General features: G+C 39.0%; 2 protein-coding genes across 2 annotated transcripts in view; one reads left to right on the top strand and one right to left on the bottom strand.

Moving 5' to 3' along the window:
- hsd17b4 (hydroxysteroid (17-beta) dehydrogenase 4) overlaps nucleotides 1-15,857 on the bottom strand; it is a 51,277-nt gene extending 35,420 nt beyond the window's left edge. The window contains exons 1-6 of the mRNA XM_061899527.1: nucleotides 15,695-15,857; nucleotides 13,321-13,374; nucleotides 10,101-10,208; nucleotides 6,291-6,350; nucleotides 5,995-6,016; nucleotides 5,866-5,912 (exon numbers count right to left, since the gene is read on the bottom strand). Of these exons, the coding sequence (XP_061755511.1) occupies nucleotides 5,866-5,912; nucleotides 5,995-6,016; nucleotides 6,291-6,350; nucleotides 10,101-10,208; nucleotides 13,321-13,374; nucleotides 15,695-15,746 (343 nt within the window). The 5' untranslated portion in view covers nucleotides 15,747-15,857. The remainder of the gene's footprint in view (nucleotides 1-5,865; nucleotides 5,913-5,994; nucleotides 6,017-6,290; nucleotides 6,351-10,100; nucleotides 10,209-13,320; nucleotides 13,375-15,694) is intronic.
- A 212-nt stretch (nucleotides 15,858-16,069) lies between these two features.
- The window catches only part of prr16 (proline rich 16), a 72,734-nt gene continuing 71,632 nt past the window's right edge, over nucleotides 16,070-17,171 (top strand). Inside the window, exon 1 of the mRNA XM_061899523.1 lies at nucleotides 16,070-16,805. Coding sequence (XP_061755507.1) covers nucleotides 16,668-16,805 — 138 coding nt within the window. The 5' untranslated portion in view covers nucleotides 16,070-16,667. The remainder of the gene's footprint in view (nucleotides 16,806-17,171) is intronic.

Below are 17,171 nucleotides of genomic sequence, written 5' to 3'. Positions count from 1 at the left end.
ATCGGGTGTTTGAAATAAAAAAGTCTCCGTTCAACTTCCTGCTGACCGTCTTTCATTTCTGTCGAACTTTTATGTCACCTTACTTACTAAATCAGTCACAGTAACAATCTAAATGTTATGTTATCCCTGCACTTGAACCGTAATCTGAACACGGAAGTGAAGCACCACCCACCTGAACGACGCGCGCAGCAAAGTTTCCCCCAAGGGTCAAAATGGACACTTGTGCGTTAATCGCCCAATAAAAAGATCTGTGCCGTTATTGAAATGTATAGTTAATGCGTTATTATCACGTTAACTTTGACAGTTGATAATAACGGGTTAACTACAAATTTCAATACCGGCACAAAGCCTGATTAACGCCAACACTTCATTTTTTAACCTCCTGCCATGCCGTAGTGAGGGGAACTTGGCTGCAGTTGACTTGCTTAAGATGAGCCAAAAGTGAGCAGAAACGGACAAAAAAAAAAAGTCTACCTCATGGAAATATCAGGTTCAAAACCATGGCAAGTTGTTCTACCAACAAGAAAGGACTCTTTTTCGCAGTGAGAAGACCTGCTGTGTGCGTCGTTCTAGAGGTGGGTGGTGCTTCACTTCCGTGTTCAGATTACGGTAAAGGTGCAGTGAAAACAAAACATTTAGATGGGTTACTGTGACTGATTTAGTAAGTAAGTTGGCATAAAAGCCAAACGGAAATGAAAGACGGACGGTCGGCAGGATGTTCAAAGGAGACTTTTTTTTTTATTGCAAACAGTCGATTCGACATCATAAAATCTCAAGACACTTTCTCAAACCAATCACACACTTTTCCGGCTTCAAAATAAAAGTGCTACACTATACATCCGGTTTAACTACGTTTACGGTTTCTCCTTTATGTACGGGCTTCGTATTAGCTGCCACACCTTCAGCTCTCACTGGATCGGTTTGCAGCTGAGTGTGAAGCGACTGGGATGAGAATCAGCACCTCTAAGTCCGAGTCCATGGTTCTTGCCCGGAAAAGGGTGGAGTGCCATCTCCGGGTTGGGAGGGAGACCATGCCCAAAGTGGAGGAGTTCAACTACCTAGGAGTCTTGTTCACGGGTGAGGGAAGAGTGGATCGTGAGATCGACACACGGATCGGTGCGGCGTCTTCAGTAATGCGGACGCTGTATCGATCCGTTGTGGTGAAGAAGGAGCTGAGCCGGAAGGCAAAACTCTCTATTTACCGGTCGATCTACGTTCCCATCCTCACCTATGGTCATGAGGTTTGGGTTATGACAGAAAGGACAAGATCAAGGGTACAAGCGGCCGAAATTTGTTTCCTCTGCCGGGTGGCGGGGCTCTCCCTTAGAGATAGGGTGAGAAGCTTTGCCATCCGGGAGGAGCTCAAAGTAAAGCCGCTGCTCCTCCACATCGAGAAGAGCCAGATAAGGTGGTTCGTGCATCTGGTCAGGATGCCACCCGAACACCTCCCTGGTGTTTCGGGCACGTCCGACCGGTAAGAGGCCACGGGGAAGACCCAGGACACGTTGGGAAGACTATGTCTCCCGGCTGGCCTGGGAACGCCTCGGGATTCCCCGGGAAGAGCTAGACGAAGTGGCTGGGTAGAGAAGCGTCTGGGCTTCCCTGCTTAGGCTGCTGCCCCCGCGACCCGACCTCGGATAAGCGGAAGAAGATGGATGGATGGACCTAACAAAATAAAGTAATATAATGTACTGTAGCGTCCAAAAGAAAACAAATTTTCCAATCTTTTTCGCTTTTATGATCAATTTTAAGCTAACAACGGGTCCAATTCCAGAAAGTATTTCCTCCGTGCACCTCTGCCTCCATGCTTTACTCCAAGACACACACCACTTGTTATTTCTCCGCCGACATACTGTGTTCAAAGTCCATGGGAAAAAATTACGACCATAGCACATTAACATACACATTAACACCAGACATACGCACGCGGTTGTCTGCCTCCGCAGGCAGCGTGTCCGCGCCGAGGACATATTTTAATATATTCGAGATGTCCCCGCGGACAGCGATCTTCACAATTTAAGATGACACTGGCAGCTTTTAATGAGAGAAAGGCTCCCAGCAACGCGAAGTAAGTGTGACGTCAGGCTCTACGCAGCTCGCTTTTCGTCACGAACATGGAGCGACAGAATCTAAACAGTCTCTAAACACAAGTACAGTCACCAGTAATACCAAAAATAGATGCTAGATTTGTTATCAATCATTTTAATACAGAAAAAGTGACTAAAATGATTGGAGAAATCTTTATTAAAAAATAATAAAAACTTCAACTGCAACAATTGAAAAATAAAACAAAATCATGTAAGAGAAATATATGTTAATACTATACCTAATAATAACAGATTTGTTTTAAATGTATATTCACATCCCTTTTTAAAGAATATATACATCATAGCAAATCATGCTATGACTTCATATCGACCACGCCCCCACCGCCACAGGTTGTGTGGGCAATTTAGGGGAAACCCTGACATTAACAAAATAAAAAATTCTTACATTACGATCATGCTTTGTCAGACATGTTTTGTAATGTTATTCTGCAATATTTGCACCTAAAGAAATGCTGTACATCAGTTTAAGAATATGGGGGATTTTTATGGCTAGCTGAAATTTTGTTTAAATTCTTTTATAACATGATCTGGTGGAGTTGTCAATTACAGAATGATTAGCAGGCTCAATATTACATTTTATTAAGAATGCCCGATTGTAGCTGAGATAGGCGAAAGGGAATAAACGGTAGGAAATGGATGGATGGATGTTAAAACAAAGTCATGTAGCAATACAAAGCCCCCCCCCATGAAAATGATCTATCTAGGGTAAACTACATAATGATGAAAATGTGTACTAATATACAGGGATATTAAAATATACATATACCCACATGAAAGTACAAGCTTTTTGATGTTTTATTATGACTCTTACAATTCTACAAACTTAGTCTTGCAAAATGACTTGATTGTCATCAAATTTGGACTTTATTTCTTGTTAAAATGTATATATATTTTTTAGAAATATCAGGCCTTTCTACTAGCAAAATGTTATACTTGCAAAAAAATTGTGATACTCATAATATCACAAAATTAGTCCCCTAATATGTGAGTGTTTTCTTGTTTATTGTGCTTCTATTATCGCAAATGTTTTACAGTTCTTCTTACATCTTTATATTTGAGAAAAATAATTTTACTTTTTATTTCATATAATTGTTATATTAGATTTTAGTTTATATAGAATGACTGTTAGTCTATTATAATATGAGCCTGTTTTCATAATGTTAAAAGTTTATTTTCTCACAATATCGTAACTTATTCTCAGAAATTTACAACTTAAATGTCTTAAAATTTACAGTTTTTATGTCAAATTCTTTTTTTGTAAAAATTAAAACTTTCTTACTTGTAAAATCAAGCGTTTTTGTTTGTAACCATACAGCTTTATTTCCCTTTAATTAAAATTGTTTTTGTTTCATATTATTGCTCCTGTCCCATGAATCTACATGCTTTTTTATGGCTCTGGCAATTTTACAAATTAATTCAGTCAAAATTCCAACTCCATCCATCCATCCATCCATCTTCTTTTGCTTATCCGAGGTCGGGTCGCGGGGGCAGCAGCCTAGCGGGAGAGATAGTCTTCCCAACGTGTCCTGGGTCTTCCTCGTGGCCTCCTACCGGTCGGACGTGCCCGAAACACTTTTCCGGTGGCATCCTGACCAGATGCCCGAACCACCTCATCTGGCTGCTCTCGATGTGGAGGAACAGTGGCTTTACTTTGAGCTCCTCCCGGATGACAAAGCTCCTCACCCGATCTCTAAGGAAAAGCCCCGCCACACGGCGGAGAAAGCTCATTTCGGCGGCTTGTACCCGTGATCTTGTCCTTTCGGTCATAACCTAAAGCTCATGACCATAGGTGAGGATGGGAACGTAGCTCAACCGGTAAATTGAAAGCTTTCCCTTCCGGCTCAGCTCTTTCTTCACCACAACAGATCGATACAGCATTACTGAAAACGCCGCACCCCTCTGCCTGTCGATCTCACGATCCACTCTTCCGTCACTCGTGAACAAGAGTACGAGGTACTCGAACTCCTCAACTTGGGGCAAGATCTACTCCCCAACCCGGAGATGGCACACCACCCTTTTCCGGGCGGGAAACCATGGACTCTGACTTAGAGGTACTGATTCCCATCCCAGTCGCTTCTCACTCAATTGCGAACCAATCCAGTGAGAGCTGAAGATCTTGGCAAGAAGAAGCCTTCAGGCCCACATCATCTGCAAAAAGCAGAGACCTAATTCTGTAGCCACCACACCAGATACCCTCAACGCCCTGACTGTGCCTAAAAATTATGTTTATAAACATTATGAACAGAATTGGTAACAAAGGGCAGCCTTGACGGAGTCCAAACCTCACTGAAAACCGGTCCGACTTACTGCCGGCAATGCAGACCAAGCTCTGACACTGATCATACAGGCAGCGGACCGCCACAATCAGACAGTCTGTTACCCCATACTCGCTGAGCACTCCCCACGGGACTTCCCGAGGGACACGGTTGAATGCCTTCTCCAAGTCCGTAAAGCACGTGTAGACTGGTTGGGCAAACTCCCATGCACCCTCATGGACCCTGCCGAGAGTATAGAGCTGGTCCACAGTTCCACGACCAGGACGAAAACCGCACTGTTCCTCCTGAAGGCTGAGGAGTGTGATCCCACAATAGTTGGAACACACCCTCCGGTTCCCCTTCTTAAAGAGAGGAACCTCTACCCCGGTCTGCCAATCCAGAGGTACCGCCCCTGATGTCCACGCGATGTTGCAGAGTCTTGTCAACAAAGATAACCCCACAGCATCCAGAGCCTTAAGGAACTCCGGACGGATCTTGTCTACCTCAGCAACCTCAGCAACCTCAGCAACCTCAGCCCCAGAAATAGGAGAGCCCACCACAGATCTGCCAGGCACTGCTTCCTCATAGGAAGATGTGTTGGTGGGATTGAGGTTTGAAGTATTCCCTCCACCGATCCACAACATCCGCAGTCGAGGTCAGCAAAACACCATCCCCACCATGCACGGTGTTGACATTGCACTGCTTCCCCTTCCTGAGGCGGCGGATGGTGGTCCAGAATCGCTTTGAAGCAGTCTGAAAGTCGTTTTTCATGGCTTCCTCGAACTCCTCCCACGTCAGAGTTTTTCCCTCTGCAACCGCTGAAGCCGCACACAACTTGGCCTGTCGGTACCTGTCTGCTGCCTCTGGAGTCCTATGAGCCAAAAGAACCCGATAGGACTCTTTCTTTACCTTGACAGCATCCCTGACCGCTGGTGGACGGGTTCTAGGATTTCCGCCACGACAGGCACCTACCACCTTGCGACCACAGCTCCAATCGGCCGCCCCGACAATAGAGGTACGGAACATCGTCCACTCGGACTTTATGTCCAGCGCCTTCCTTGTGACATGTTCAAAGTTCTTCCGGAGGCGGGAATTGAAACTCTCTCTGACAGGAGACTCTGCTCGGCGTTCCGAGCAGACCCTCACAATGCGTTTGGGCCTGCCAGGTCTGTCCGGCATCCCCCCCTACCATCGCGGCAAACTCGCCACCATGTGGTGATCGTTAAAAAAGTTCCAACTCGATTTTCTTAAAATGTTTTACTTTTTTCTAGAACAATTGTATTTTTTTAACAATAAAACGACAGCACTTGTAACATTGTGGGTTTCTACTTGTAATATTCCATCTTTATCCCCCTTTAGTCCCTGTTTCTTGTTACACCATCACTCTATTCTTGTGAAATGGTGAGGGTTTTTTTTATTTAAATATAAAACCAATTTATTCCCTCAAAATTAATATGGCATCCAAATTAAATGTATGAGGGTTATTGATATTATTTGCTTACCCCAGTCCAAATCGCTTGTCCTGGCAAATGATCGGTCACGAAGTATCCTAACAAAGAGAAAAGGGAGTCTTTGGTGCCATGATCACCATGTTGGATGTTTCCTTTTTTACCTGCAATAAAATAACTTACCCAGCATTGTTGACAACAACATCTGAAAAAAAAGATTGGATACCAGATGTTGCAGAATTTAATATCAATTATGACTTATATTTACATTATTAATGAGATACTGTACATTCTAGAAGGAGCGGCGAGGACTGTCAGCATAGTAAACAATAACATTGACAACAGCTCTATTCCACTAACAGTGAGCTAGCCTGTACAACACTAAAACTGGCTCACTCAGAAGTAGGCTAACCATGATTAATGTTATTGATCCCCCACCTGTTCTCTTCCCGCTTTGAACGATCGATTAGCTCACTCACCTATTCTTCCAAACGTATCCAGAGCTGCTTGAATGAGTTTCTCTCCATCTTCCACAGAGTCTATCCTTGCAAGGCCGAGGTCACAATAGTGTGGGGAAAAAAGTCAAACTTTAAAAATGTGCAGCATGAGTACTTTTCTATGTAAACTGGCAGTTATAGCAGAGAAGATAATACACTTATGAAAAGAATGCACAAAGCAGAATAAAAATGCAATTACTTTACTTTTAGATCATCATTTTTATGGACCGCAGTACATCATTAAAATTGTAGATACTTGGAAATTATACACGTGGGGTGCATCTAAAACCTTACCAACTTAAAAAATACAAAGATTTATTAATGTAGTTTATAAATACTATTAAGGATATTTTATTAATGCTAACAAATATTTAACAAAATACGCTGTAATGTGGTCATCCGTGTTGACTAAAGCATTTGGCTTTCCTGCACAACAACTAAACTTATAGTTTCTGTCATGAAAATCGACAATAGGTGAATCGGACCAACAATCACAATATTTATTATTCAGATTTAACATGACGTTAGTTTATTTGCACAACCACGTTTTAGTTGTTATATTTAGGCATAGCAACCACAAAAAAACACAATAACCAATGTGATTTCTTGTCCTTCCTTTATGTTTAGTTCTGCTATCAAACATTAATATGGTAAAAAATGAACTTGACTGCATCACAGAAAGTTTCTTAAACAAATCAAATGTTCAAACAAACATTTTGCAAAGTGATCACTACAGACACAAGAGGTCCGATTGTATTCGACAAGATGATGAAATAGATATTTTAAAGAGCCATTTCCTTCGACGCACTTTCGTTTCTTTCCATGACTTTATTACCTTTGTGAACCACTTCTTTCAGGACTCAATGAAAGCTCTTTCCTATCTTTCTCTGGAACAACCAAGAACAGAACAGCAATACAGCGTTTTCTGCTCAAACTCACTCATTTTAATGCTACACTCAAGCTGCTTGACCATTGTGCGGATTAAGCCGTGAAGAAGAAAAACGGATATGACGTCATATGCAACCCTCCTATAGACATATTTTTATTTAATCTGTTCTCTTAAACCATGACAGCTAACATAAACAAGATGATGGTGTTCTTGTTACATTTTTAGAAGTCATGATTTTGCAACTAATTAGTCTTGAGTGGCATCATAACACACTAGATGAGGGGGGCCCAAACTTTTTGCCTCCATGGGCCAAAGTTAAAATGTGCCAACGGACCGCCAAACACAGCAATTTCAAGCATACAGTCAGGCCACGAGTGAGGAGTTTAGAACCATACCACCATTACCAAGTAGTATCAATTTGGGCTGCACGATTTTGAGAAAAAACCTAATTGCGATTTTTCTGTACTAAATTGTGATTGCGATTCAATTTGCTGTTTTTATCCATAAAAATTTATAAAACTGCAAAAAAACGAAGGTAGAAGGACATGTAACTTCTAGACTGTCAATCAACATATTTTTGTCTCAAGGGGCCACACAACAATATGCAATAATTTACTTAATAAATAATATTTAATATGTTTGGCTTTAAGCAGACAGGCGCAGAGTTTTTTTTCTACATCATGCGCTTGAACTGAAAAAATAAACGATAAAAAAATATACATTAATTATAATTTAATCATAAAATACCGTATTTTTCGGACTATAAGTCACAATTTTTTTCATAGTATGGCCGGAGAAGCGACTTATACTCAGGAGCGACTTATGTGTGACATTATTAAGACAATACCGTAAAATATCAAATAATATTCTTTAGCTCATTCTTCTTCCTCCAAACACGAGAAGTTGAGTTTATACCAAAATGGATACATGGATGATACAGCAGAAGATTGGGAGAATGTCATGTGGTCAGATGAAACCAAAATAGAACTTTTTGGTATAAACTTAACTCGTCGTGTTTGGAGGAAGAAGAATACTGAGCTGCATCCCAAGAACCCCATACCTAATGTGAAGCATGGGGGTGGAAACATCATGCTTTGGGGCTGTTTTTCTGCGAAAGGGACAGGACGATTGATCCGTGTTAAGGAAAGAATGAATGGGGCCATGTATCGTGAGATTTTGAGCCAAAACCTCCTTCCATCAGTGAGAGCTTTGAACGGTTGACCAAATACTTATTTTCCACCATAATTTACAAATAAATTATTTAAAATTCCTACAATGTGAATTCCTGGATCTGTTTTCACATTCTGTCTCTCACAGTTGAAGTGTACCTATGATGAAAATTACAGACCGCTGTCATCATTTTAAGTGGGAGAACTTCCACAATCGGTGGCTGACTAAATACTTTTTTGCCCCACTGTATATGTATATGTATATATATGTGTATATATATATATATATATATATATATATATATATATATATATATACACACCGTATCTTTCGGACTATAAGTCGCTTTTTTTTCAGTTCGGCCAGGGGTCCGACTTATACTCAGGAGCGACTTATGTATGAAATTATTAACACATTACCGTAAAATATCAAATAATATTATTTAGCTCATTCACGTAAGAGACTAGACATATAAGATTTCATGGGATTTAACTATTAGGAGTGACAGATTGTTTGGTAAACGTATAGCATGTTCTATATGTTATAGTTATTTGAATGACTCTTACTAAAATATGTTATGTTAACATACCAGGTACGTTCTCAGTGGGTTATTTATGCGTCATATAACGTACACTTATTCAACCTATTGTTCACTATTCTTTATTTATTTTAAATTGCCTTTCAAATGTCTATTCTTGGTGTTGGGTTTTATCAAATAAATTTCTCCAAAAAATGCGACTTGTACTCTAGTGCGACTTATATATGTTTTTTTCCTTCTTTATTATGCATTTTCGGCAGGTAAGACTTATACTCCGGAGCAATTAATACTCTGAAAAATACGGTGAGTGTGAATATATATAAAAATATATATTGATTATATTGTTATTTTTATCATTATTATTATTATATTTTTCCAGAAAACTTTAAATTGAGATTTCAAAGTCCAGATCAGGAATTTAACCAGCATTTCAAGAATATCCTTTAAAGGTCGCACACAAACTTTATGAACAGTGTTCTGGTTACTCAGTACAATACATTATAATACAATAAGTTCACAGGTCTTAATATTACAGCTACTACTTATTATATTTTGCATCTGATAACAGTTACGAATGTGCTTACCACATTGTTTGTAAATTAAGTCCTGGTTATGATAGCCACAGTTTGACTCAAACAGATTAGTTCAATTCTAACAGAATTCTATAGGAAATATATTTTATGACTGTGATCCATTTTTGTGGTTTCAGCGTATTGTGTAAGTAGATGATCAAGGTAATCTGCTTTTTCTCGAAGGATATACGGGGCTGCATGGCATAGCTCTGATGGTAGAGTGACCGCTCAGATACCTGAAGGTTCCCAGAATCCAACTCTTGTCCTACAAGTCACTGCCAATGTGTTCTTCTGCAAGATACTTCACCCACATTGCTCCCAGTGCTACTAAAATTAGTATACAAATTAGTGAATGTTTGGAGTTGGCCAATTTGCAGCCACATTTTTGTCAGGGCAGCTGTTATAAATATAGCATTCACCAATGTGTGAATGTGGAATGAATGAATGATGGGCTCAATTCTCACTGAAAAGCGCTTTGAGTATCTCGAAATGTGCTTAATAAATCTAAAGCATTATAAATAGACTAACTGCCTCATTTGAGGCCACATATTGACAAGGTAAACATAAACACAGATAGTGACAATGCTGGAAGACAAGAAGGAGGCTAGTCCAAATCTTCTCACCGTAGTTGGCCACTGCCTTGCCTCCCTTGGCTCTTATCTTCTCCACAACCTTATCAGCAGCTGCAGAACTCTTTCCACCCCCTTTAGTGTCTGCCCCAAGGTCATTCACTTTAATGTAGTGAGAGGAAAGAAAAGATTAGAAATAAATGGGCGAGAAGTGCAAATCTCCACCGGTGATTAGAGGAGTTTCACTAAGCCTCGTCATTCAGTTCAAGGGCAAGTTCATCCCAGATAGCCAGGCATGCTGATATTTAGATGTTTACAGCTTACAGCATGTGCGGATAGGCTGAGCCTAAATCACTGTGTCAATCAATACAATGGTCTACAATGTGCAATGATTTATCCTCTTAAATCCGAGGATGCGGCAGAAGATCACAAGCGTGCCACTGTGACATACAGTATAAGCATAGTAGCATGATGCGTCCCCGCTTAACTCAAGCTTAGCAGCATACTAGGCAAATTACTACTCCTTTACAGTTAATGAGAAGGCAAAGCTAAAGAGTTGAGCTACAAAAGACAGCAGGCTGATGATGCCCAAAGAAGAATAAAATAATGACACTACTGTATGTATTTAAAATAAAAAAAATGCACAATATACCCAATATTATGGGCGAATATCAAAACCCTGCTGGAAAAAAGAGGTAAAATTAGGAGAAACATTTTATTATCACAATAGTACTGCTGTATTACAACCACACATGTCACTATTATTTCTTCATGTATCTATGTTTACAAAAAGTCCTCACCTTAACAATCACATAGTTGTTTTCCTCATCAAATGTTTATTTATTTTCTTGTAACTTTCCACTATATTATTTTTCTTGGCATGTTAGAACCTTATCATTTATTTTATTGTCATATTTGTTCCCTTAAAATTACAAATTTTTTGTTGTTGTATTGTGCGTTGTTTTTTTATCCTTGTAGTAAAAAAAGTTCTCGCAAAATAAGGACTTTATTCTGCTAAAAATATGACTTTTTTGTTGTATTGTTTTTTTTACAGCTTAACCCTCGTGAACTCATAATATTGTAACTCACATTAGGCTTTATATTGTGAATTTATCCTCAGTTATACTCAATTTTTACCTAAAATAAACAATGGAAAATTGGAAATGTATTACCTTAAACTGCTGTACTTAAGTTTTATGTTGTTTAATGTCACATATTTATTCTCGCAAATTCATGACTTTATTTGACCTTTTAATATTGCAATATTAAAGTTGTAAGATTTTACTTGTAATGTTTTACCTTCATTTATTGAATCCAAATTATTGAAAAATTAATTATATAGTGCATTGGCAAACAGCTAAAAATATGCACAAAGCAAACTATAACCTGCTACTCAAGAATGTATAACAATTCTTCTCAAGAAAAGTGGAGAAACAAAACCTCAGAGAAAAATGTAACTGAAAACATTTGTATGATCGTACAACACTTAAAACCTTCAACATATCAGTACGTGGAATTCAATTATGGAATGGATTAAGAAAAAAAGTCAAAGAATGTACTAATATGATCCAGTTCAGTTTAAGAAACTGTTAAAACTAAAAGTGTTTACAAAGTAAAAGGGAGAAGGATTATGATAAATGTCTTAAACTGACTGAACATAAGATATTATCAATCTCATTAGGTGAATCATAACTGACTTAAAGGCCTACTGAAACCCACTACTACCCACCACGCAGTCTGATGGTTTATATATAAATGATGAAATATTAACATTGCAACACATGCCAATACGGCCTTTTTAGTTTACTAAATTACAATTTTAAATTTCCCAGGAGTTTCATCTTTGAAACGTTGTGTAATGATGACGTGTACGCAAGACGTCACAGGTTTTTAGGAAGTATGAAAGCTGCGCACACACACAGCTAAATGTTGTCTGCATTAACGGCATAATTATACAGTTTTTTGGACATCTGTGTTGTTGAATTTTTTGCAATTTGTTCAATTAATATTGGAGAAGTCACAGTAGAAAGATGGAGTTGGGAAGCTTTAGCCTTTAGCCACACAAACACACGGTGATTCCTTGTTTAAAATTCCTGGAGGTGAAACTTTCTATGGATCAGAGCGTGGTCAAGAGAACATGGATCCCGACCACATGTCAACCAGCAGGTTTCGGTGAGAAAATTGTGGTTAAAAAGTTTGTTTTTACCGGAGAAAAGCTGGGCTTGTGCCGTCCATAGCTGCCGTCGACTTCCCTGAGACACTGTGCGTCAAGACACCCGTGGAGACACCCTTCCGACTATCAGGTAATATTAAACTCACTAAAACACTAGCAACTCAATAGAAAGATAAGGGATTTCCCAGAAATAACCTAGTAAATGTGTCTAAAAACATCGGAATCCGTCCCAATGCAATCGCGTTTTTTTTTTTTTTTACTTTTTTTTTTTCCTAGTCCGTCGCTATCAATATCCTCAAACACAAATGTTTCATCCTCGCTCAAATTAATGGGGAAATTGTCGTTTTCTCGGTCCGAATAGCACTATTTGTTGGAGGCTCCCATTAAAAACAATGTGAATATATGAGGAGCCATCAACATGTGACGTCATCGTCTACGACTTCCGATAGAGGCAGGGCTTTTCTCTTAGCACCGAAAGTTGCGAACTTTATCGTGGATGTTCTCTACTAAATCCTTTCAGCAAAAATATGGCAATATCGCAAAATGATCAAGTATGACATATAGAATGGTCCTGCTCTCCCCGTTTAAATAAGAAAATCTCATTTCAGTAGGCCTTTAACTATTTATTAAGACAACTGTTGTATTTCAAATGCTTGATGAAAATTATGTTACAAGTGTTACAAAACAGGAGGTAAACATATGCGTTAGTATTTGCTATGAAGTGGGAAAGGGGTCGATTAAATACGCTTTCCTTCTTCCTACTTTTTTTCGGGCATGTTGTAAAGAGAAATAAAAAATGTGTGATGTACCATATTGAAATGTATACATGTTTGATATAAAATTAATCCAACCAACTTTGTTACCTCTACAATGTAGAAAAATGTAAACATGTGATGTTTCTAAATGTAACTTGGTTACACCTGTACGAAATAAACTAACTCATTAACATATCTTTAGTCTCTCTTGAAATAGTTCAACTCTATTCTTATAGTTCTATTTTTTTCTCACCATATTTGTTTCTCTTTCCAGTGTGGCTCTAAAAACATTGTACTAAAATGCATGTATGCACATCCAAAATAATAAGAGTCCATGCATATTTACCTACAACAGAGGCACCTCTTTCAGCAAAAGCCAATGCATACTCTTTTCCAAGGCCTGCAGACAGTAAGATACACAACATTATTATGTGCATTTCTAACAAGAGTAAACACCCACATTTATTGTTTGCTCTTGCAGCATGCACCTTTCACACACTTGGCTTGGTTGCACGAGTACAATACTTTGAACCCTATGTTCGACTGGAAACGATATCTCTTGGCGGGTTTGCTCATTAGAATTCCTACAAATCCGTTACATGACTTCTAAATGTTATGCCATTTTAATTTTAATGTATTAATGGAAAACCCCTTGAGATGCAGCGTCTCATTTTCAAGGGGGACCAAAGACATTTAAAATTAACACAATACAGTACAACACGGGACAAGTTACACAACAAACAATTACAATCATTGAAGACAATTTTGCTCAGATACCTCTCCGCTCACACAACTCTCTCAGAATATACAATATTTACAATAAAATAACATAATGCAGTAAAATAAATATAACATTTTTACTTTAAATTCCAACCAAAGATACATTACATACAGTGGCATTCAGTTTTAAGATAAACAAAAATAGACATTTAGAAGGGACCATCCATCCATCCATCCATTTACCTACCGCATATTCCCTTTGGGGTCGCTAGTGCCTATCTCAGTTACCATCAGGCGGAAGGTGGTTTACACCCTGGACAAGTCGCTACCTCATCGCAGGGTTAACACAGATAGACAGACAACATTCACACTCACATTCAGACCAACAGTTGATAAAGACCTCACAGAGACAGGCAGATGATTCCAATCAAAGCTCTTTACGCACAGTAGGGACAGTAAATGTAGGCTATTGAGAGTGTCTTAGAGCAGTGGTTCTCAAATGGGGGTACGCTTACCCCTGGGGGTACTTGAAGGTATGCCAAACGGTACTTGAGATTTTTTTAAAATATTCTAAACAATTCAAAACTCCTTTATAAATATATTTATTGAAAAATACTTCAACAAAATATGAATGTAAGTTCATAAACTATGAAAAAAAAAAATGTGTTGACAGCCAGATTTTTTTGTGGACATGTTCCATAAATATTTATGTTAAAGATTTCTTTTTTGGTGAAGAAATGTTTAGAATTAAGTTCATGAATCCAAATGGATCTCTATTACAATCCCCAAAGAGGGTACTTTAAGTTGATGATTACTTCTATGTGTAGAAATCTTTATTTTTTTGTTTATTTTTCAACAAGTTTTGGGTTATTTTGATATCTTTTTTTTCCCAAATAGTTCAAGAAAGACCACTACAAATGAGCAATATTTTGCATTGTTATACCGTTTATTAAATCAGAAACTGATGACACAGATGTGTATTTTACTTCTTTATCTCTTTTTTTTTTTTTTACCAAAAATGATTTGCTCTGATTAGGGGGTACTTGAATTAAAAAAAAATTCACAGGGGGGTACATCACTGAAAAAAAGTTGAGAACCACTGTCTTAGAGGGTAGGATGATGTAAAGCAGTGGTTCTCAACCCTGATCAGAGCAAAGCATTTTTGGTTGAAAAAAAGAGATGAAGTAAAATACAGCACTATGTCATCAGTTTCTGATTTATTAAATTGTATAACAGTGCAAAACATTGCTCATTTATAGTGGTCTTTCTTGAACTATTTGGAAAAATATATATAAAAATAACTGAAAACTTGTTGAAAAAACAAACAAGTGAATCAATCATAAATACAGATTTCTACACATAGAAGTAAACATCAACTTAAAGTGCCCTCTTTGGGGATTGTAATAGAGATCAATCTGGATTCATGAACTTAATTCTAAACATTTATTCACAAAAAAATTCATCTTTAACATCAATATTTATGGAACATGTCCACAAAAAAATCTAGCTGTCAACACTGAATATTGCAATGTTGTATTTCCTTTCACAGTTTATGAACTTACATTCATATTTTGTTGAAGTATTATTAATGTTGCTATTTTTAGACTATTTCTTAAAAAATGTCACATACCCCTTGGCATACCTTCAAGTACCCCCATTTGAGAACCACTGTCTTAGAGGGTTGGATGATGTAAAGGGCATAAAAAAAACATGTCAAATATGCTGGTAGATTAAAATAAAATCAATAAATAAAATATAAAATCAGGTGGTCCTTTGTTGGATTGTTTACGTTTTAGTTGATATGCAATATCGACACTTGCAAAGCGGCAATATGATCAGCTGACACAAGACAAAATGCATGTTTCTAGAATGCTGTCACAAACATTACATTGTTGACATGATGGAGTAAACACGACCAGCAGGTTAGCATCCTAAGCTATTGCGTTAGCATCGATGACAACCAAGCTAACAGCCAGTAACGTCGACACGTTTAATTCTACCTCCTCCGGCGCCTGTGACGAGCACAACTCTTCCCTCAAAGGACAAAGACATAGCGTTGAGAAGTTTATTCTTCGTCCTAGGAGCTGGACCACCCTTGACACTTTGCGTTGTGAACTTCTGAAACCAAAGTTCGACTTCCGCAATTTCTAGAGGGCGGTCTTACGAGTAACCAATCAGAAGTCAGAAAACAGAATACACATACGGATATTTATTATTTTTAAAGTGATATTTTGTTTATGGATTTAGCGTTCTAAGATGTATGAGTAAAACAGAAAAACATGTGGCAAAATAATTGGTGAGTGAGTGAAATGCGTGTGGAAGAGGAGGAGAGAGAGAAGATATATTCCTCACCTCGGTGCGGCTTAATTGCTGGCTGTGCTCGCCCAGACTCTCCAAGGAAGCGGTGATGGAGACACGATGAAACGGACCGGGTTGACTCGGAGGACAGTGGCTGGAATGCCGTTGTCGTTCCGGGACGTTTCTACAACGGCGAATGTGCTTTTTGGGGGAGTCAGAAAATGTTTCCTATCTCAAAATGGTCGGTGGATATACGGAGCAGTATTACTACACGGGTAACTTGCAGCCTGTCCTCATTTTTTCATCGTGGTTTTATTTACAAAACGTTTAATACGACGCCGATATAAGATATTCTCGGCTGTTTGTTTTGCTATTGGTGGTGGGCTGGATTGTTAGAAAAAAGAGCAAAACAAACAAAAAAAACAAAATTTTTTTCATTCATTGGTAGACAATATGACACGATATTTACATCGAAACGTTGTGTGTCGGACACCAGTGCGCATGCGCGGTGGTGGACGGCGTTAGCTCCCCTGCCAGCCAGCCAGCCGTCCTGCGATGTAGGCGCGCAAGTAAAGGAGAAGAAGGCAAACACATTGGAGCGTGGACATGACGACAAAGTGTCAACAGCGCGGCGTGAAGAGAATTCCACTCAGCCGGCCATAAAAGTGTAAAAGCATGTCCGGGACAGCGGATGCAGGCGGCGTGGAGGGAGCAGTCTCCAAAGTGCAAGTGAAGAGGGAGATCAAGACCATCGTGGAGAATTTGGAAACCATCCTTGGGGACCTCAAGGATGTGGCCAAGGAGCTCAAAGAGGTAAATGTTGCGCACACTCTCAAAAGATATGTGTTCATAGTGGAGATGCCAATTAACCTCATCACTATAGGGCCTGCCTATGATACATAAACAGACTTTGCTCCGCCCCCTTTTCCCCTAAAAGACGGAGTTGTGAAGCCCAGACATGAGATGGAAATAAGTTAAAGTTAAAGTACCAATGATTGTCATACACACACTAGGTGTGGTGAAAGGTGTCCTCTGCATTTGACTCATCCCCTTGATCACCCCCTGGGAAGTGAGGGGAGCAGTGGGCAGCAGCGGTCCTGCGCCCGGGAATCATTTATGGTGATTTACCCCCAATTCCAACCCTTGATGCTGAGTGCAAAGCAGGGAGGCAATGGGTCC

Source organism: Nerophis ophidion, linkage group LG01 (genome assembly GCF_033978795.1).
Source record: "Nerophis ophidion isolate RoL-2023_Sa linkage group LG01, RoL_Noph_v1.0, whole genome shotgun sequence".
Taxonomy (NCBI): Eukaryota; Metazoa; Chordata; class Actinopteri; order Syngnathiformes; family Syngnathidae; genus Nerophis; species Nerophis ophidion.
This window is presented reverse-complemented; position numbering and strand designations above follow the sequence as displayed.